Source organism: Ovis canadensis, chromosome 10 (genome assembly GCF_042477335.2).
Source record: "Ovis canadensis isolate MfBH-ARS-UI-01 breed Bighorn chromosome 10, ARS-UI_OviCan_v2, whole genome shotgun sequence".
Taxonomy (NCBI): domain Eukaryota; kingdom Metazoa; phylum Chordata; class Mammalia; order Artiodactyla; family Bovidae; genus Ovis; species Ovis canadensis.
This window is the reverse complement of record NC_091254.1, coordinates 85,458,119-85,481,226: the sequence shown is the minus strand read 5'-3', so window position 1 is coordinate 85,481,226 and position 23,108 is coordinate 85,458,119. Positions and strand designations below refer to the sequence as shown.

The following is a 23,108-nucleotide window of genomic DNA, read 5'->3' as shown; positions in this document are numbered from 1 at the left end:
CATATGGGCACAAGGGTGATGCAGTGCCGGGTGCTACGTGACCTGCACAGAGGCTCCTGGCACAGGTGCAGGGGGAGGCCCAGGATGGGGGAGACAGCAGACTGTCCCTTCCCCTTACTCATCTCACCCTGTCCTGGGTCTGGCTGTGGTCCAGGGTGGGGATGTACTAACTCTATCCCAGTCCTTAGGTTACTCATCTGAGGTGGGGAGAAAACACAGGTAGCTCATCAAAATTCAGTGTGGTAAGGACTTTAATGATGAATTAAATTTTAGAATGCTACTGATTCAAAAATTAGTGAACAATGAAAAAGAAAATATATAGCCATTTGAAGCAACATGGATGGATTTAGAAAATAATATTTTAAAAAAAATTCAGAGAAAGACAAATATGGTATCACTTATACATTGACTCTAAAAATAATACAAATAAATCTGTACACAAAATAGAAATAGACTCAGAGACATAGAAAACAAGCTTACCAAAGCGGATTGGGAGGGACAAAGTAGAAATATGGGATTAATAGACACACTACTATTTGTCAAATAGGTATGCAACAAGGATTTACTAAAGCACAGGAAATTTTATTCAGCATTTCATAATAACCTGTAATGGAATATAATCAGAAAAAAATAACTGAATGAATAACTATACACCTGAAACTAATACATTGTTGTGAATCAATACAGTATACTAACGCATATATATGGAATTTAGAAAGATGGTAACAGATAACCCTGTATGTGAGACAGCAAAAGAGACATAGATGTATAAAACAGTCTTTGGACTCTGTGGGAGAGGGAGAGGGTGGGATGATTTGGGAGAATGGCATTGAAACATGTATAATATCATATATGAAATGAGTTGCCAGCCCAGGTTCAAGGCATGATACTGGATGCTTGGGGCTGGTACACAGGGACAACCCAGAGGGATGGTATGGGGAGGGGGGAGGTCAGAATGGGAAACACGTATATACCTGTGGCGGATAATTGTTGATGTATGGCGAAACCAATACAATATTGTAAAGTAACCTCTAATTAAAATAAATTTATATTTAAAAAAACTATACTTCAATAAATTTTTTAAAATTTGTGAACAATTTCCACCTGGAGAGATGCCAGAAGAATTTGGAGGGAGGCATGTTTGAGAGGACCTTGATCAAAGAACCAGTAAAGAATTTCTTTATCTAAATCTAGCTGTGAAGGAATTTGGTCAAACATAGTTTCAAAGAGAATATCTTGCATTCCCATGTCATTAAAGTGAAGCCTGATGTGAGCAGGAGTGAGGGTCACATGGAGGATTCCTATTGGTGGGATGTGTCACCACATACCCCAGGAGTTAGTGGGTTTTCTCTTATCCAGTCTCCCTGACTTTCTTTGTCGTGTGTCTATCTCTGCTTCCCCAGCTCGGAGCCCAGTGTTTTCCCACTTAGCATCTTCTCTGCGGGGACTCTGGACCATCCGGGCATACAAAGCTGAACAGAGGTTTCAGGAGCTGTTCGACACATATCAGGATTCGCACTCAGGTCTGTAAGTTTCTGGAAATAATTTCAGATGGGATGTGCTGCCTTCTGAGGCCTGACCTCCATCTCAGGGGGCCTAAAAGGCCAGCACCTCTCTCTCTGTCACCCACATGTCCCACTTGTCCCCCTCTGCACACTCACCTTGCCCACCCCTCCTCTCAGCATCCCCTCTGTGCTCCCTTCTTCCCCATCACCCCCTGCTTTTCTCCCCTGATGGCTTGCATTGTCCTTCCATCACTGTGCCCTGTGGGCTTCTGTCTCTTTAGGGCAGGACTCAGTAAAATTTTGTGTTTCGCAAAGATCCAGATAGAAAATATTGTAGGCTTTGTGTGCTATACTGTGTCTGCTGCAACTACTCACCTTGGCTGTTGTAGCACAAAGACAAGCAAAGATAATACATCAGCAAATGGCTGTTTTCCAATAAAATTTTATTTTCAGAACCAGGTGGTCACTATTCTTGTTCCCCAGGCTGTAGTTTGCCAACTCTTTTCAGAGCATGGCGGGTAGTAGACATGATTGACGAAACTAACTTCCTGATTTGCCACCCACTTGATTATACTTTGTATCGGTGAATTTGTTTTTCTTAGGTAGAAAATTCAGAATTTCCTCTAAGTCTATAAAATCCTGGTCAAACTTTACAATTGTTACTATATTTTGAAGATAAAATGGCATTTTTAAAACCACATGCAGATCCTGTTATCTGATGGTCATATAGACAGTGGCTCCTAAGAATAAACACTACAGGGCCCTGTGGTGAGTGCAGAAGGTGCTGGAAACAGTGTGAGCTATGCTCTCTGCTGTGTGAGAGCTGGGAACAGTCAAAGTGTGAACGGACAATCTTCACGCTGAGGCCCAGCACTGCAGAAAATGCAGCAATGAGATGATTTTCCGTCTTATTTCTTGTGATCGTATTTCTGTTGATAACCTGTGGATTGACATTTTCAATGCATGCTTCCTGGACTGATTCCTTTGTGTCCCATACTTTGCCTTGTGTTAGAACCTAGTTTTCTGGAATTTTCAGGTTCCTTGAATGTGTGACTTTGCTGTCCTACCTGTGTAAAATCTTCTGTACCTTAACTAGGAAATACTCTCCCTCATTAGAAGCAGCTAACATGGTTTTTCTGTTTATGTATTATGCTTATTACGGTTCACAAATGCAGAGGTTTGGTTCCTGCTTTTGACGACGTCCCGATGGCTCGCTGTGTATCTAGATGTCATCTGTGCCATCTCTGTCACTGTTGTTGCCTTTGGGGCTCTGATTCTGGTAGAAAGTAAGTAAATGTGTGAATATTTGTAGTATGTTTACAGTTTATAGCTTTGTAGTTATTAAACTCTTGCCATCTTGTCTAATATATACTGTTTGGTTCTAATGAATTAAAGTGTTTGCAGCATGTGACTCCACAGTGTGTCCATGTGAAGACATTTGTGTCTTGAAAACTTTTATATTTTTTTCCATTTACTTATTTATTTACAGTAGGTTTTTGTTGAGACCTCTTTAAAAATTTTTGATTGTTGTATGGTTGATTTATGATGTTGTGTTAACTTCAGGTGTACAGCCAAGTGAATCTGTTATATGTATATCCACTTTATAAAAGATTCTTTTTCTATACCCCATGGACATTGGGGTGCATGTATCTTTTTTTTTAGTAATTTGCATTTTAATTAACTTCAAATAAATTGTCCTTTAGAAAATAATTTCTGATTTGGATTTTCTGAATCTTTAAGAGCAAAGACCAGATATGAAAGTGCCTCCAGCAGACCTGTGGTGTCTTGGGCCCCTGCTGTGGCTGGCTCAGACCATTCTTTTAAATTTTACTGGTTTACGCAGTTGTCTTAGTTTGTGGTGTATAGCAAAATGAATCTGAAATACGGATACATATATATACTCCTTTTTTTATTCTTTTCCTATATAAGTCATTACAGAGTTCCCTGTACTTTACATTTGTTTCTTATTAATTATCTATTTTAATATTTTGTATATAGTAGTATGTATGTGTCAACCCAAGTCTTTCAGTTTATCCCTCCCTTCTCTTATCCCCCGGTCACCATAAGTTTATTTTCCACATCTGTGACTCTACTTCTGTTTTGCAGATAAGTTCATTTGTTGCCTTTTGTTAGAATTCTTGTATAAGCAATATCATATTCTGTGTTTCTCTGTCTGACATACTTCACTTAGTATAAAAATCTCTATATCTATCCATGTTGCTGCAAATGGCATTCTCTTCCCTTTGTTATGGCTGGATTATATTTCATTGTCTATATGATACCACACATCTTCCTTACCCACTGCTTTGTTGATGGACATTCAGGTCGTTTCCACATCCTGGCTATTGTAAATAGTGCTGCAGTGAACATTAGGGTGCATATATCTTTTATAATTATGGTTTTCTCTGGATATATGCCCAGGAATGGGCTTGCTGGATCATGTGGTAGTGCTGGTTTAGTTTTTAAAGGAACTTCCATATCATTCTCCATAGTGACTGTACCAATTTACATTCCCAGAAACAGGGTAGGAGCATTTCTTCACATCCTCTCCAGCATTTATTGTTTTTAGATTGTTTGACGATGGTCATACTGACTAGTGTGAGGTGAGACCTCGCTATAGTGTTGATTTGCATTTCTTTAATAATTAGAGATGTTGACAATCTTTTCATGTGTATTTTGGCCATCTGTATGTCTTCGTTGGAAAGTGTCTGTTTTAATCTTCTGCCAATATTTTGATTGAGACTTTTTTATATCGAAATTCATGAACTGTTTGTGTATTTCAGAGAGTAATCCCTTGTCAGTCACTTTGTTTGCAAATATTTTTCCCCATTCTGAATGTTGTTTTTTCAGTATTGTTTATGGTGTTCTTTGCTGTACAAAATCTTTTAAGCTTAATTAGGTCCCATTAGTTTATCTTTTATCTTCATTGCTCTAGGAGGTTGATCAAAAAAGATCTTGCTGAAATTTATGTCAGAGAGAATTCTGAGTTATATATCAGAATACATATAACTAAGAGGTTTCATCTAAGAGTTATATATTGTCTGGTGTTACCTATATGTCTATAATCCATTTTGAGTTTATTTTTGTGCATGATGTTAGGGAGTACTTTAATTTTATTCTTTTACACATAGCTGTCCAATTTTCCCAGCACCACTTATTGAAGAGACTGTCTTTATCCACTGTGTATCCTTGCTTCCTCTGTCATAGGTGACCTGAGGTGCACGGGTTTATCTCTGGACTTTCCATCCTGTTCCATTGATCTGTATTTCTGTTTCTGGTGCCAGTAGCATATTGTTTCAGTTGCTGTAGCTTTGCAGTATAGTCTGAAGACAAGGCGCCTGATTCTACCCAGCTTCAAATTTCTACTCTGTTTTTCTCAAGGTTGCCTTGGCTTTTCATAGTATTTTGTGTCTCCATACACAATGTAAAAGCTTTTGTTCTAATTCTGTGAAAAATGCCATTGGCAGTTTGATAGGGATTGCACTGAATCTGTGGATTACTTTGGGTGGTTTGTTTGTTTGTTTACTGTAGGTATTTGTTGAGAACTTTTATCCTTTTATCTTTCTTTAAATTGGTTGAGGTCCATGCAACTGTAGTAAGCTGACTTGAACATTCCAGGTAATGTCCTGTACATGGATGGAGAGAGCCAAATCTACTATTAAGCTTTTTGTACAGCTTAGGGTTTAGGTCTAACTTTAGGGCTAATTGGATCTCTTGGCTGTAGGTGCCTGGTGTACTGGGAAGAGAAAGATTCTCTGTAGCAAAGAACAGTGTCCTCACTGCTGTGTGGGTACCAAATGAGCAGCTGTTGGGGTGCATGGCATGAATTCAGCATCCCTAATATGAATAACCTCAGATATGCAGATGACACCACCTTTATGTCAGATAGTGAAGAGGAACTAAAATGCCTCTTGATGAAAGTGAAAGTGGAGAGTGAAAAAGTTGGCTTAAAGCTCAACATTCAGAAAATGAAGATCATGGCATCTGGTCCCATCACTTCATGGCAAACAGATGGGGAAACAGTGGAAACAGTGTCAGACTTTATTTTGGGGGGCTCCAAAATCACTGCAGATGGTGACTGCAGCCATGAAATTAAAAGACCCTTACTCTTTGGAAGTAAAGTTATGACCAACCTAGATAGCATATTCAAAAGCAGAGACATTACTTTGCCAACAAAGGTCTGTCTAGTCAAGACTATGGTTTTTCCAGTGGTCATGTATGGATGTGAGAGTTGGACTATGAAGAAAGCTGAGCACTGAAGAACTGATGCTTTTGAACTGTGGTGTTGGAGAAGACTCTTGAGAGTCCCATGGACCACAAGGAGATGCGATCAGTCCATTCTGAAGGAGATAAACCCTGAGATTTCTTTGGAGGGAATGATGCTAAAGCTGAAACTCCAGTACTTTGGCCACCTCATGCAAAGAGTTGACTCATTGGAAAAGACTCTGGTGGTGGGAAGGATTGGGGGCAGGAGGAGAAGGGGACGACAGCGGGTGAAATGGATGGATGGCAGCATTGACTTGATGGATGTGAATCTGAGTGAACAACGGGAGTTGGGGATGAACAGGGAGGCCTGGCATGCTGCGATTCATGGGGTCTCAAAGAGTCGCACTCTACTGAGTGACTGAACTGAACTGAACTGTTCCATAGTAATAACCATGAAACACAGTATTTGATAATGGAACAATGAGAGTAATACTTTAGATTTAAAAACACTAGCTGTTAGAACCCATTGCCTTGTTTTTGTGGTCGCAACTGCAACTACATTGGATGTAGAAAGTGAAACTATACAATGAAAATTGGAGCCATAAGAACAAAAATCTGAATAACGATGTGTGAAAGTGAAAGTCACTCAGTCGTGTCTGACTCTTTGTGACCCCATGACCTGTTGCCTGCCATGCTTACCTGTCCATGGAGTTCTCCAGGCAAGAATACTGAATTGGGTTGCCATTTGCTTCTCCAGGGGATCTACTGACCCAGGGATTGACCTGGGTCTCCTGCATTGCAGGCAGATTCTTTACCAACTGAGCCACCAGGAATGACCTTGAATAATGACATGACCCTCACCTATATAATACCATAAAGTGTATCTCAATCCAGTTGGAATTAATAGAATAAATGACAGAAATCATAAGGACCTACGAGAATCAGAAGAGATAAGGAAGAGCTGGCAATAATACACAGAACTGTACAGAAAAGATCATACTGATTTGGATGACCATGATTATGTGGACACTCACCTAGAGCCAGACTTCCTGGAGCGTGAAGTTAAGTGGGCCTCTGGAAGCATTACTATGAGAAAAGCTAGTGGAGGTGATGGAATTCCAGCTGAGTTATTTCAAATCCTAAAAGGTGATGCTGTTGAAGTGCTGCACTCAATATATCAGCAAATTTGGAAAACTCAGCAGTGGCCACAGGACTGGAAAAGGTCAGTTTTAATTCCAATCCCCCAGATAGGCAATTGCAAAGAATGGTCACGCTACCATAAAATTGCACTTATTTCTCATGCTAGTAAGGTTATGCTCAAAATTATTCAAGCAAGGCTTCAACAGTACATGAACTGGAAACTTAGAGATGTACAGGCTAGGTTTATAAAAGGCAGAGAAACCAGAGAACAAACTGCCAACATTTGATGGATCATACAGAAAGCAAGAGAATTCCAGGAAAACATCTGCTTCATTGACTACACAAAAGCCTTTGATTGTGTGGATCAGTACAAACTGCTGAAAATTCTGAAAGAGATAGGAATGCCAGACCACTTTACCTGTCTCCTGAAAAACCTGTATTCGGGTAAAGAGCAACAGTTAGTACCAGACATGGAACAATGGACTGGTTCAAAACTGGAAAGAAGTATGATGAGGCTGTATATTGTTACCCTACTTATTTAACTTATATGCAGAATACATTATGTGTAATACCAGGCTGGATGACTCACAAGCTGGAATCACAATTGCCAGGAGAAATATCAATAACCCTAAATATACAGATGATACCATTCTAATGGCAGAAAGTGAAGAGATTGAGAGTCTATAGTAATAAAATATCCCACTAATAGAAAGAAGAATTGATGCTTTTTAATTGTGGTGCTAAAGAAGACGCTTCAGAGTCCTTTGGACTGCAAGGAGATCAAACTAGTCAATCCTAAAGGAAATCAGTCCTGAATATTCATTGGAAGGATTGATGCTTAAGCTGAAGCTCCAATACTTTGGCCACCTGGCATGAAGAGCCAACTCTTTAGAAACCCTGATGCTGGGAAAGATTGAGGGCAGGAGGAGAAGGGGATGACAGAGGATGAGATGGTTGGATGGCATTGCTGACTTGAAGGACATGAGTTTGAGCAAGCTCTGGGAGATAGCGAAGGATGGGGAAGCCTGGTGTGCTGCAGTCTATGGCATCACAAAGAGTCAGACACAACTTAGTGACTGAACAACAACAGCAACATTGTTAATGCTTTCTAAATTCATAGTATTTTTAAAATTTACTTCTTCATTTGGCTCCACTGGGTCTTAGTTGGGACACACAGATCTTCAGTCTCAGTTGTGACAGGCGGGACTTTGGTTGCAGCAGGTGCGCTCTCAGTTGTGGAATGCGGAATCTAGTTCCCTGAGCAGGGATTGAACCTCAGCCCCCTGATGGGAAGCTTGGATTCTTAGTTATTGGACCACCAGGGAAGTCCCTCATGGTTTTTTTTTTTTTTTTAAACTGTATTATTATCTCAATCAACAGAAGTAATATTATGAGTAATACTATCATTACATGCAAATGACTTAAATGTTATAAAGGAGTCTTTTCAGTACTATATATAAAATAGAAAACTAAAAATGCAAAGGGAACTCTAGTTGATACTCTGTAATGACATATATGGGAAAAATAACTTTAACAGAGTGGATTATATATATATATATATATATGTGTGTGTGTGTGTGTGTGTGTGTGTGTATATATATATAAAGTATATATATATATATATGGCTAATTCACATTACTGTACACCTGAAACTAACACAACTTTGTAAATCAACTCTACTCCTTTAAAACTCATTAAAATAAAGGAGTGTTCTTCATAAAGTGACAGAAGGAGCTGCATGAGGGCTTGAGAAGGAGACTGACTTTATTCCTCTCCTTCCTCATTTAGCTTTGACTCCCGGACAGGTTGGCCTGGTGCTGTCTCTCACCCTCACACTCACGGGGATGTTCCAGTGGTGCGTCAGGCAAAGCGCCGAAGTGGAGAATATGGTGATGACTATCTTTCCATTATTAGCATTTTCAAGTCTCCTTGCTGTTAAATGGCATAAAAGCAATTCTTATGTAAAATAGTAAAACTAATATTTCACATCATAGTTAACAAAGTTTTTTAACATTCTTCTTCATCTGCTTGAAGTTTTTTTTTTTTTAATTTTATTTTTACTTTATTTTACTTTACAATACTGTATTGGTTTTACCATACATTGACATGAATAAAATACATACGTCTTTTCTCAGTCTTATGTGTGCCATGTCAGAAGGTTTTATATTCGTCACAAGCTGTCCTCAAATACAATAAATGTCTCTGTAGGAGAGAGGTTCTGAAATCCTGGAGAGAAGCTAATTTCTTAGCAGCTTGGTTATCTTTGTTTCTTAATAGGTGATTCCTCATATTTTGTAAAATAAAGAATTCATTTTTTTGAGGTTTCTTTAATTAATATGTTCCTATCTTCTGCCCTTCCTCCATTTAATCATTTGTTCTTGTGTGTGTTGAACACCTGAAATTTCTGGTGGCCTTTCTTTCTGGTAGGATAAGCTCCCTCTTACCCACTCCAGTGTTCTTGCCTGGAGAATCCCAGGGATGGGGGTGCCTGGTGGGCTGCTGTCTGTGGGGTCGCACAGGGTTGGACACAACTGAAGTGACTTAGCAGCAGCAAGCTCCCTCTCAGAAACTGCTCTCAAAGGTGTTGAGTCATGGTTGTTTAGGAGGCCTTGGTCAATATGTAAATTACGCACTTTTGAATATTTGCAGCTTCTCCTAAAGGGAGAAAAACAATAAAAATGAAATCTTTCCACTTCTCGCTTCTAATAGAATAGAAAATGACTAATAATTAAATGGAGGTTTGATGACCATCCAGTTCTGTTATCTGTAATACATGACTCTTCTGTAGCCACATATTACTGACTGGTGCCCATAAATATTCTTTTCTTTGACAAAATGCTCTTGTTTTTCATTCAGGTGTGAAAAGTGGATCAATAAAATCTTAGCATTCATTTCTCTAATTCTTTTAGTGTTAATATAAATTTGGAGGAAGTGGCTGTAAGGAAAAGTATTGAAGATGACAAACAAATTTGCAGTTCATCCAAGGCCTCATCAGACTCTCATTTCTGTCCTTTGTTGGATGCTAAGACCTGGGATATTCTGAACCATATAAAATCAGATATAAAGATAAAAAAAGCAAAATGTCTCATTTACAGTCTCTGAACATCCATAAACAATACTCCCTGATACTAACTCATGTGATGTCATATGTGTTTCAGATGATTTCAGTAGAAAGGGGGATTAAATATGCAGACCTTGAGAAAGAAGCACCCTGGGAACTTGAGTGTCGTCCACCGCCATCCTGGCCCCATGGAGGAGAGATTGACTTTAATTATATTAACTTCAGGTACAGCCTCGATAGGCCTCTGGTATTGAAGAACTTGAGTGCACCCACTGCCCCAAGAGAAAAGGTTAGTTTAAGCCATTTGCCTCTTTAAAATCCAGCTAAAGTTTTAGCACCACATCTGCTCTTGGTTTCCTTGTCAGTGTGTTGGGGGTGGGGAGAGAGCTCTTTGTACCTCATGGATGCAGATTTAATCAGTGATATGTAGGTGAATCTTTCTTGGAAACTGACCACGGAATGGGGATGCAAGCATTTTTTATCCCCTGTATTGTGAGCTCCCTCATGGCGGTTGGTGGGCCCTGGGCTCCTGGGCTCAATTTTAACCTGACCCAGGACACTATATGTGACACCTGATTATTCATACAAAGTCTGAGAAGTCAGTCCTAGCTTCCTGTCCCTAATTCTCCACTATCTCCTTTCCATCTTTTCTTCTTTGTATTTCTGAAATCTTCCCCCCACAGTGCCTTCTGTTTGCAACTGCTCGTCTCTCTCTTGGTCTTTTCTGTAGACTTGTCCTCCTACACATCCATGCTGAGCTGCCATCCCCCTGCCTTCCCCCCACAGACTGCATCTTTCTTTAGCACAGATCTGATCCTTACTGGGCTGGGAGAGCTGCTGCGGGAACCAGAGCACAGCCCCAGACAACCACTCCAGCAGGGGCCATGGGGTGAGTTCATTGTTACTAGAGTGGAGACCAGAATTATGACTCAGTCAAGGGTGAGGAACCAGGACCTGTGATGGAGGCAGGACCTAGAGATTTGCTCAAAGTCAAAAGCAAATTGAACAGAGCAGGGAAGATCCACATGGGAGATGGCAGAGAGACTTGTGAGCTGAACCAGCCAGTGTCCATGGCTGCTGTGATGTTCCTTTATACTCAACTTGAGGTCCTTGGCCTGGACCAGGGCAGACTCCTGAAGAAGAGAATAAACCAGAGCAGACAAGTTGATAGGAAGCTCTTCCTCACCTCCCTCTGCTGCCAGAATGTCTTCTGACTAACACACACCACTACACTTGGGTTGTGTGTAGGTTCTCCCAAAGCACCACATCCTCCCAGCTTCCAGTGTGCAGTCTGCCCTCTGCCTCAGAGACCTCCTCCTCTGTCATCTGGATGGTGAAAGTCTCCTCATTTTCTGAGGTGATTCTAATGCGTCTTTGAGACCCTCAATTCTTCCTTAGGGTCTTATATATTCTTTTAAGGTAGCATTCACAGTACAACTGTATTCATAGCAGCCAAAAGTTTGAAGGAACTAATCCTTACAATGGAATATCCAATGTTTAAAAGGAGGAAATTTATGACCAATGGCTAAACCTTGACAACATCTTCCTAAATGTCAGACATGAAAGGAACAAATACTCTGATTCTGCTTATGTGAGGTGGTGAAATTCTATGAATTTGACCCAGAGTGGCCAAATTCAGGAAGACAGGAAGTAGGATGGTGGTTTCTTGGGGAGGACTTGGGGAGTGGCAATGGGGAGTTGTTTGTTTAATGGTTATAGAATTTCAGTTTTATGAGGCAAAAAAAAAAAAATTATCGAGCTTGGTTATACACCACGTGAATGTACTGAACATTAAACCATCCACTTAAAAATGGTTAAGTAGTTAAATTTTATGTTATGCGAACTTTATTGTAATTAAAATGTAAGATAGCATCTGTGCATGTTTTGTAATTTGAGGTCTCTATCTCACGGTACCTTGAGGCTTTTTAAAATCAAGGAGCATCTTATTTTCATGTTTGTTCCCTAGAAAGTGGCATTCTGCAGGGCTTAGAGAGGGTGCTGAGGGACTGCTGTCTGCAAGGGTGAGTAACACACAGATGTGAGCAGCCAGTAACCAGAACATACACACACAACAACTGCATGAACAACTGAAAGAACTGCTCTTTACCTCTTTCCACCACAACCCCAGTGGACTATAGCTGTAGTTTAATGAATGATATCCTTGTAACATGAAAATACATATTCAACTTATTGCCAAATGATACCCAGGGAGCAGCTTCAGTTAGTTGCAGTGCTAAAGATGACTCATAATTATTTCCAGTTCCATCGCAGTTCAGGAAGAGGCTGAGGACTGTTTTGTTGGGAAAACATGAACCACAGCTCTTGATACAATCCTGTCCCTGAGAGCACTGGAGGTGATGTTAGCTTACTCTCAGACAGTGAGTCTGTCAGATTTCCTGTTGTAAATGTGATTCTGTTAACTTGCACTTGTCTTCATTTTCCCCAAAGCCATAAAATAGGAATTATTTAAGAAACTCTGCAGCACAACTTACGAACATAATAGATTCTATTCTTCCTTCTTAAAAACTGCAAATCACAGGACTATTGAGATTCCAAAATATTTGAGAACAGATTGAATTTAGAAACTGAATTAATGACTGTGGTAGCTTGACTTTTGATCTCTGACTTGGTCTATTCCCTGTATCACAGATCAGTTCAGTCGCTCAGTTGTGTCCAACTCTTTGTGACCCCATGGACTGCAGCACCAGGCCTCCCTGTCCATTACCAACTCCTGGAGCTTGCTCAAACTCATATCCTTGAAGTTGGTGATGGCATCCAACCATTTCATCCTCTGTCATCCCCTTCTGCCTTGACAACGTTAGCTTCATTTCTGTGTTTGGAGATAATACCCATGCAGTGTGTTCAGGAAGTGATTCTACTCCACCTGTGAACATCACAGGTTTCCTTCCCTCCTAATCTGTCTCACCCCATCACTCTGGGTCACCCCTATGGTGCTGGGTTTGACTGAAAGAGGGTGCTGTGGGGGATGTGGGAGTGAGCCTGCCCAGCCAAAATGGGGCTTTATTCTCTTTCCATTGTTTCCTCTGCTGTCCTGATTCCTGAAAGTTAGAATCAATAGGAGAATGTAGTAGGTACTACATAGAATTCTAATTCATGGAAGAAATAGCAAGTAAAAATAAAGACCTCAGATGAGGTAAATAGCACCTTAATCTTCCCAGTTAGATTCTGAACACAGGTTACAGTTTTCATTTAGATGGTTTTGTGGTTGATTTAATGATTTTAGAGTTCTGGGACATTTTAAAGCATTTATCCAGCTCTCACGATAGATTGGTTTTGGTTTGTTATTTTTTTTCTTGCTCAGAGCTCTTACTTCTATAATACACTTTTAGAGATGCTTACTAGACCTTGCTGTAATGTGCAAAAATATTAGTTTCCTACATTTTCTCCTTTTTTACATAGTATCTCCTCAGCAACACCTCTCCTCACTCCAGATTGTCCCACTTCCCTTCAGTTCAGTTCAGTTCTCTTCAGTCGTTCAGTCATATCCGACTCTTTGCGACCCCATGAATCGCAGCATGCCAGGCCTCCCTGTCCATCACCATCTCCCGGAGTTCACTCAGACTCACGTCCATCGACGGCTTTCTAACTTCTTGTGACTCAGACTGTGGTGTCAGGGCCAGCAGCTCCTACCTCTCTTGGAACTTTCTATAAATGCAGAGTCTCAGGCCCATCCAGACCTCTTACTCATTTGAACAAGACCTTCTGGTAAATTCCTTTCTCTCCCATAGGCATTTCTTATGAGTGATGACCTGTGATTTCTATTAAACATCCTTTGACAGGTTGAAGTTGAGCTCAGAAGTTACCCAAGTCCCTGTTATGACTGAGCATGAGGCTCTAGAAAGTTCTGTGCCACTTCCCCTATAGATTTACTTACCTTCAAATTCCTCAAATTGCGCTTATGCTTTATAATTCAACTCTGTGAGATTCCACTGCATTTCTTTGCATCCTCTTGGTGGAGTCTCGTCTTCATCACGGGCAGTTTTCATCCTGCTCCTACCTTCCCCACACCAGCTTCCTACAAGGACTGGAGGGATTTCCCACAGGCTCAGCCCTGCCTGGACCTGGAGTCAGAGACAGCCTCGTGCAGCAGTGTATGTGCGGCTCTTTCACCACCTGATGGGATAAAGAATGAGTCTCGCTCCCCAAGCAGGGCAGGAGGTCTGTTTGGTTTGTCTTCTGGGGAACCATTGCCCCACTAGGCTGCAGGTTTCTCTTCCAGCCCACCTGGGGTGCTGTTTCTTCCTGCTGACAGCCAGCCCACCTGACCTCAGGTACTCTCTTTGCTCAGTGATGTCATCCCTCTTGTCCCACTCACCGTGTTGTATGTACCCATGTCCACATCACGCTTCACCTCTCTGGCCACAGGATCTCTATGGTAGGCCTGTTCCTTTAACTGCAGCTATACCTCTCCCCACTTTCTCTGGTCTAGCTATGCAGAAACATGATAAGATACCAGGCCATCCAGGTTTAATCATCAGCAGAATGGAAAAGAGGCTGACAGATGTGGGTTTGAGTCTCATCCTATAGAGATGGGAATACCAGACCACCTAACCTGCCTCTTGAAAAATCTGTATGCAGGTCAGGAAGCAACAGTTAGAACTGCACATGGAACAACAGACTGGTTCCAAATAGAAAAAGGAGTACGTCAAGGCTATATATTGTCACCCAACTTATATGCAGAGTACATCATGAGAAACGCTGGACTGGAAGAAACACAAGCTGGAATCAAGATTTCCAGCAGAAATATCAGTAACCTCAGATATTCAGATGACAGCACCCTTATGGCAGAAAGTGAAGAGGAGCTAAAAAGCCTCTTGATGAAAGTGAAAGAGGAAAGTGAAAAAGTTGGCTTAAACCTCAACATTCAGAAAACGAAGATCATGGCATCTGGTCCCATCACTTCATGGGAAATAGATGGGGAAACAGTGTCAGACTTTATTTTTTTGGGCTCCAAAATCACTGCAGATGGTGACTGCAGCCATGGAATTAAAAGACGCTTACTCCTTGGAAGAAAAGTTATGACCAACCTAGATAGCATATTCAAAAGCAGAGACATTACTTTGCAGACTAAGGTCCATCTAGTCAAGGCTATGGTTTTTCCTGTGGTCATGTATGGATGTGAGAGTTGGACTGTGAAGAAGGCTGAGTGCCGAAGAACTGATGCTTTTGAACTGTGGTGTTGGAGAAGACTCTTGAGAATCCCTTGGACTGCAAGGAGATCCAATCAGTCCATTCTGAAGGACATCAACCCTGGTATTTCTTTGGAAGGAATGATGCTGAAGCTGAAGCTCCAGTACTTTGGCCATCTGATGCGAAGAGTTGACTCATTGGAAAAGACTCTGAAGCTGGGAGGGATTGGGGGCAGAAGGAGAAGGGGACGACTGAGGATGAGATGGCTGGATGGCATCACGGACTCGATGAACGTGAGTCTGAGTGAACTCCGGGAGTTGGTGATGGACAGGGAGGCCTGGCGTGCTGCGATTCATGGGGTCACAAAGAGTCAGACACGACTGAGCGACTGAACTGAACTGAACTGAACCAAAATTTCAAGCAGACTAATTAAGCCTCAGTCTTCTTTTGGAAGAATGGAATTGATAGGACCTAACCCGTAGGCTTGTTGTACGACTTAAACAAGATAAGACATGTAAAGCACCCAGCACATGGGTCAGAGTAAATGCTTGACCAATGATGGTTGTAGTTTTCATACTGTATAAAATGGCCATAACCACTTACATGGTGGAAGTTGCTGTCTGTCCCATGAGAGTGAGGTGCTGGCCATTCGAAGTTTTATTTATGGCTGTAGGATCCATCTACCATGTTTCTTTTTGTCCAGCTTATCATATGTCTAAATAATATGATGATAAATTTTCCATAAATTCTCTGGCCTGATTAAAAATCTCAGCTTTCTGCAGAAGCTTCTTTGTCTCAGGGCTCCACAGGGAATAAAAATCAGAAAAAGTCAAGTCCAATACAGATCCTGCTGTCAACATATACAGGCCAGTTGAAGAAACAAGAAAATAGGTATATTAGTTTTGTAAGCTAGAAGGTGATCAGAATTTTTATATAAATTTAGGAAAAGATAATACAACACCTGTTAATATTGAGATAAGCACACATAGGGGACAGGGAGAGCATTTCTGAAGAATTAGGCATGTGAGACAGACTTAGTGATGTGTGTCAGGGTTTCAGCAGGTGGAAATGCATGTGAAAGGCATTCTGGGAGGTGAGACCAACATGAGCAAAGGCACGATGCCCTGATCCAGTGAGTGAAGAACTAGGCACCTGCAGAGCATTCAGGGAAAAGAACTACCAGGTGTGTAACACACATTTTCATATCCAACCCTCACAACTACCTAGTGACCCCAAGGAAGCTGACTCATGGACATGAAGGATGGAGAGGTCAGTGGGGACAGTTCTGTAGAAGAGATGTCCTGGAGTGGAGTGACACAGAGCCAACCTTTGGGGTTTAATCTGAGAAGTGAGAGCACGTGGACCCGAGTGGGCAGGTGCAGGGGACAGGGAGTCAGGAGCTGTTGTATTTCCAGTAAGACGTCCTGGGAAATAGACTCCACTTTTAAGAATCAAACTGATGTTAATTAAAACAAAGCTATAATACCCAGGTTTATGAATGTGCGGGGAAACAGGTGGAAGTTGAAAATGGTGTCATTTTTCTGGAGGTTGGCAATACTTAGCAGCTTTCTCTTAAAATGTACGTACCTTATTCTCAGCAATTCCACATCTGAGAATTTATCTGAAAGAAATAATTAAGGTTGTTTGCAGAGACTGAGCTTCAAGGATATTTGACACAGTTTTTTATGATAGCAAAATATTGGAGATTGTCTAAATATCTACCAGTAGAAGTTTGTTAAATGATCACATATACTGTAATGTTATATAGCCATTTAAAATAAATATTTTTATGAAATTCTAAATGAAGATACATTATAACAGTTCAGTTGAGTTCAGTTGCTCAGTCGTGCCCGACTCTTTTTGACCCCATGGACTGCAGCATATCAGGCCTCCCTGTCCATCACCAACTCCCGGAGCCTACTCAGACTCATGTCCATTGAGTCGGTGATGCCATCCAACCATTTCATACTCTGTCATCCCTTTCTCCTCCAACCTTCAATCTTTCCCAGCATCAGGGTCTTTTTCAATGAGTCAGCTCTTCATATTAGGTGGCCCAAGTATTGGAGTTTCAGCTTCAACATCAGTCCCTCCAATGAACACCCAGGACTGATCTCCTTTAGGATGGACTGGTTGGATCTCCTTGCAGTCCAAGGGATGCTCAAAAGTCTTCTTGAGCACCACAGTACAAAAGCATCAATTCTTCGGCACTCAGCTTTCTTTATAGTCCAACTCTCATATCCATACATGACTACTGGAAAAACCATAGCCTTGGCTATATGGGCCTTTGTTGGCAAAGTAGAATAAAATAAAAATTTGAAATTCTAAATGAAGATACATTATGTTCATACTAATCATATTTTGTTTAAATATGTAAATTTGTATCTTTAAGACCACATAACACAAGTCTGGAAAATCAAAATATCAACGTCTTAAGATTGGTTTTATCAGACTTCTCGGGTATATCTAGTCTTTATTTACTTTTCAAATTCATTTGCACTGATTATGATTAAGAAAAGAGTTTGTTTTATTTTGTTTTTTAAACGATAATGCATCCTGACACCCAGGTGGTGAATGTGGACCTTAAAGTGAGGGATCGAGCCATGAAACACTGCAAGAGTAGTGTCTTCAGGGCTTGGCAGCGTGCTGGACTCGGGGAAAGCTGGAAGGAAGGTGGACAGTTGTGCCTATGAGCCTGGGAAAGAAGCAGAGTGGGGAAGTCAGAGGACATGGCTGTTTTATGTGGGGCATCAGATGTTGATCATGTCGAGTTTGATGTGTGAAGAGAGATCCAGGAGCAAGTGTCTAACAGGTTGGTGTGGTCATCAGAGATGAACCCTGGCCTGGTTCCCTGCACATTCACAAACCTGGGATTTATAGCTTAATTTTATTGGACATCAGTTTAATTTCAAAAAGTGGTATCATTTTCCCATGACATCTTGCTGTAGACACAACAGCTCCTGTCTTCCTGTCTTACACTTCCCACTCTGATCCAAGTGGTAGGAAAAACAGAAAGGAGCTGTTGTGAAGCAGCTAAAATAAGACTTTTTCCAAGTGTCTTTGGTGTAAACTTACTGATACTGGTGACACTTTCCGTGTGGAATTGGTAAAACCCATTGGTGACCCAGATAAGACATTCAGACTATATTTATAGGTTTAATGATTTAACTGTAGAAATAGCCAGAGCCAGGTTTTTTTTTTTTTTTTTTTCCCTTTGAGTTGCCTCTTTTGGAGGGGATGTGTGGCTATATAGCATGTGCGATCTTAGTTCCATACCAGGGATCGAACCCAAGTCCCCTGCAGTGGAAACTCAGAATCTTAACCACTGGACTGCCCGTGAAGTCCTTTGTTTCTTATTATTCTCCTCACTGGAGTTTGGAGCTCACAGTCCTGTGGTCACGAACAGCCCTCAATGCCCCTACATATCTCAGCCCATTATCCAAAGTCTACAAATGTTCCCATTTGCACAGATGGATCAGTGTCAGTAGAGCTCATAACATGGGAACATACACACATTCTCATGGATGCAGTTGTCACCTGTTTCTTAACATGTGTTGATTTATGTATGAGAACACCCAGACAGACAGACGCATATTTTTATTGTGCTTCACAGATAATGCTGCTTCTTTTTCTTTTTTTTTTAACAAACTGAACATTTACAACAACTCATTTTTGAACAAGTACATTGGCACCATTTTCCCTACAATATTTGCTAATTTCATGCCTCTGTCAACTTTTGGTAATTCTCACAATATTTCAAGCCATTTTATTATTATTAAACTTGTTTTTCTGATCTGTCATCAGTGTTTTTTAGTGTTACTACCCAATAAAGGCTTAGATGGTGGTTAGCATTCTTTTAGCAATCAGTATTTGAAAATTAAGGTATGAATATTGTTTTTCATACATAATGCTATTGTGCACTAAGTAAACTACAACATAGTATAAACATAACTTTTTACAAAATAATTGTATTTCTTTCTCTTTGGCTGGGCTGGGTCTTCATTGCTGCTCTGGTTTTTTCTCTGGTTGGAATGAATGAGGGGTCACTAGTTGCAGTGAGCAGCTCTCTAGTTGCAGTCCCTAGGCTTCTCACTGCGGTGGCTTCTCTTGTTGTGGCTCCCGGGTCTAGGGCATGTGGGCTTCAGTAGGTGTGGTGCACTGGCTTAGTTGCTCTGTAGCTGTGGGATCTTCCTGGATTAGAGATTGAACCCATGTCTCCTGCACTGATAGGTATTAGTTGCTTAGTTGTGTCCAACTCCGTTGTGACCTCATGGATTGTAGCCTGCCAGGCTCCTTTGTCCATGGAATTATCCAAGCAAGAATACTGGAGTGAGTTGCTATTTCCTTTTCTGGGAGATCTTCCACACTCAGGGATCAAACCTGAGTCTCCTGCATTGACAGGTACATTCTTTACAATTGAGTCATCAGAAAAGCCCCAATCTTATCGTTAGCGCACTGAATTTCTCTCTGCTTTGGTTTTAATGACTTGACTGACACTTGACATGTATCTTTCCAAGGTGCAATTGCAAGTATTAATTTGTTTATAAAATACCTTTTGAACTGCTCCAGTGAAAGGTCCCATATAAGTAGCAAATGTTGTGTTGATGTTGACTTTATTATGTGTATTTTGTCTACTGTCCTCTGCCTTATAAGACACTGAGATCTGCATTTTATAATTTTAAGATATTTTCTTTCAAGATATAATATAGTTAAGATATTTAATATTGGGAATTTTTTTAGTTTTTCTACCAAAGAATAATTCCTCTTAAATAATTAGGCCCTTGAAAAAGTGAATATTATTTTTATGTATAATACTTCTAACTTTACTTGTTGATATCTCCATAAAATTAGTCACATAATTCTCCAGGTCAAATTACTCAGGCTATAGAAATAAAGCTAATTTAAAGGCTGACTTCTTATGGACCACTTAGGAGATCGCTGGCCTTTCATTGCCAGCAGATTGTCATTTTTAACTCTTCTTGGGACTAAGGGGCTCTCAACCAGGGGACAGTTGTCAGTGTCTGAAATATTTGGTTGCCACAGTTGATTTAGGGAGTGCTACTGGTACTGGTATCTAGTGGGTCAAGTTCAAGGCCACTGCTAAGCATCCTACAATACACAGGACAAGCCCTCTTCCCCCAAGAATGAAATCTGGCCCATAATGTCAACAGTGCCATGACTGAGAAACTTATAGACTACCCTTTATATAGAACTTTTAAAATTCATCATCAATAGCCAGCATTTCTCCCAGGTTTGTTGCATTTTGTTAATTCTTACTCTCTCCTGGATCTCTCTACAGCTTGGCATTGTAGGAAGAACAGGGGCTGGAAAAAGTTCCCTCATCGCTGCCCTTTTTAGACTGTCAGAACCTGAAGGTGGTGTTTGGATTGATGAAATCAGGATAAGCGATATTGGACTTCATGATTTAAGGAAGAAAATGTCAGTTGCACTTCAGGTATGCACTCACATGTTCTTTTCATAAGCCACCTAAATTTACTTATTTTTTATTTTTATATTTTTCAAATTAAACAAAGGGTTAATCCTTTTTACACCTAGTAGAGCATATTTTTAGCAGCAGGTATTTTCAACAGATACTTTCATCATATACTAGGTTTTGTTTCTTTGTTTATTTGTTAGTTTTCTGTGCTTGTGATTTAATACTTTACTGAGATGGATTTCTGGACTCAGACTTCTTCAGGTCCCACAATTTTATCCACTGATAACCACATAATTCTGAGAACAAAACAGTAAATTGTTTGTTTAGCGCTGGAGAGGTTTCCATAGGGAAATGCAAATTTTAAGTGTCTTCCAGATAGAGCTTTGCTGTAGGAAATGAGGACATCCTTTCAAAGGTGATTGTGTCCCTGGAGGGTGTTCTATGAAACTGTGGGGCTTTGAGAATTGCAGAGTGTTTGGATGCTATGGGGAGACTTTGACAAATCAGCCATTAATAAGTAATTTTCTCCAGGCAGTCAGTACAGAATAGTGAGGAAGAGAAAGGGACTTGGAATTCCACCTCTGTGCTCCTCAGTTTTCTGTCTTATAAGGCAGCTAACAATACCAACCCTTCAAGGTGTTCTGATGGCAAAATAGATCAGTGCATGGTATAGAGTGCTTCACCCTGAGACCCAGTGTGTGGCTGCTGTGATGGTGCAGCATTGAATTGACCGTCTCTCCCTCAGCTCTGATTCTGTTTTCTTTTCTTCTGCTTCTTAAAGAAGTGTGACTTTCAGACAGTGTGTTGGAAATTGAATTATGTGAACAGTAGAAGCTCCTGTCTTTCCTTGTGATTTACCCACTCAACATACTTTAGTGAATATTTACTGAGCAATTACCATCCTCCAGGTATACTGTTGTTGTTCAGTTGCCCAGTCGTGTCTGATTTCGTGACCCCATGGACCTCACCATCTCCCAGAGTTTGCCCAAGTTCACGTCCATTTCGTATGGTGATGCCATCCAGCCGTCTCACTCTCTGTTGCCCTCTTCTTCTTCTGCTTTCAGTCTTTCCCAGCATCAGGGTCTTTGCCAATAAGTCAGCTGTTTGCATCAGGTGGCCAAAGTATTGGAGTTCAGCTTCAGCATCAGTCCTTCCAGTGAGTATTCAGGGGTGATTTCCTCTAAGATTGACTGGTTTGAACTCCTTGCAGTCCAAAGGACTCTCGAGAGTCTTCTCCAACACCACAGTTGGAAAGCATCAATTCTTTGGTGCTCTGCTTTCTTTATGGCACAGCTCTGACAACCATACATGACCGCTGGAAAGACCATAACTTTGACTATACAGACGTTTGTCAGCAAAGTGATGTTTTTGCTTTTTAACACACTGTCCAGATTTGTCATAGCTTTCTTGCCAAGAAGCAGCCATCTTCTAGTTTCATGGCTGCAGTCACCATCCACAGTGACTTTAGAGCCTAAAAGGAGGAAATCTGTCACTGCTTCCACCTTTTGCCTTCTATAGGCCATGAAGTGATGGTGCTGGAAGTTGTGATCTTAATTTTATTAATATTTAGTTTTAAACTGGCCTCTTCACTCTTCTCCTTCACCCTCATCGAGAGGTTTTTTAATTCCTCTTCCTTTCTGCCATTAGAGTGGTATCATCCACATATCTAAAGTTGTTGATGTTTCTCCTGCCAGTCTTGATTCCAGCTTGTAACTCATCCAGCCCAGCATTTCTCATGATGTTCTCAGCATATACATTAAATAAACAGCCTTGTTGTACTCCTTTCTCAATCCTGAACCAGTCAGTTGTTCCATGCAGTGTTCTAACTGTTGCTTCTCGACCCGCATACAGGTTTCTTAACAGACAAGTAAGATGGCCTGGTATTCCTATCTCTTTAAGAGTTTTCCAAAATTTGTCATGATCCACACAGTCAAAGGTTTTAGTATAGTCAGTGAAACTGAGGTAGATGTTTTTCTGGAATTCCTTTGCTTTCTCTAAGATCCAGCAAATGTTGGCAATTTGATCTCTGGTTCCTCTGTCTTTTCTAAACCCAGCTTGGACATCTCAAAGTTCTTGGTTCATGTAATGCTTCAGCCCAGCATGCAGAATTTTGAGCATAACCTTATTAGTGTGGAAGATGAATGCAATTGTCCAGTAGTTTGAATATTCTTTAGTATTCCCCTTCTTGGGTATTGGGATGAGAATTGACCTTTTCCAGTCCTGTGGCCAGTGCTGGGTTTTCCAAATTTGCTGACATACTGAGTGCAGCACTTTGATAGCATGATCTTTTAGGATTTTAATAGCTCTACTGGAATTCCCTTGCCTCCACTAGCTTCTTTTGTGCATGCCAAGTCGCTTCAGTTATGTCTGATTCTCCGCAGATCCTATGGACCGTAGCCTGAGGGGCTACGGTCCATAGCATTCTTCAGGCAAGAATTCTGGAGTGGGTTTCCATGCCCTCCTCCAGAAGATCTTCCCAACCCAGGGATCAAACCCACGTCTCTTATGTCTCCTGCATTGGAAGGTGGATGCTTTACCACTAGTGCCACCTGGGAAGCCCAACTTTGTTGGTAGTGATGCCTTCTAAGGCCCACTTGACTTCATACTCCA

At 40.9% G+C, this 23,108-nt stretch overlaps 1 protein-coding gene across 2 annotated transcripts in view; it reads left to right on the top strand.

Moving 5' to 3' along the window:
* LOC138446671 (ATP-binding cassette sub-family C member 4-like) overlaps positions 1 to 23,108 on the top strand; it is a 174,667-nt gene that overhangs the window by 112,326 nt on the left and 39,233 nt on the right. For both annotated transcript variants that reach the window (XM_069601903.1, XM_069601902.1), the window contains 5 exons: positions 1,404 to 1,523; positions 2,681 to 2,791; positions 8,641 to 8,741; positions 10,011 to 10,202; positions 20,361 to 20,516. In XM_069601903.1, the coding sequence (XP_069458004.1) occupies positions 1,404 to 1,523; positions 2,681 to 2,791; positions 8,641 to 8,741; positions 10,011 to 10,202; positions 20,361 to 20,516 (680 nt within the window). The remainder of the gene's footprint in view (positions 1 to 1,403; positions 1,524 to 2,680; positions 2,792 to 8,640; positions 8,742 to 10,010; positions 10,203 to 20,360; positions 20,517 to 23,108) is intronic.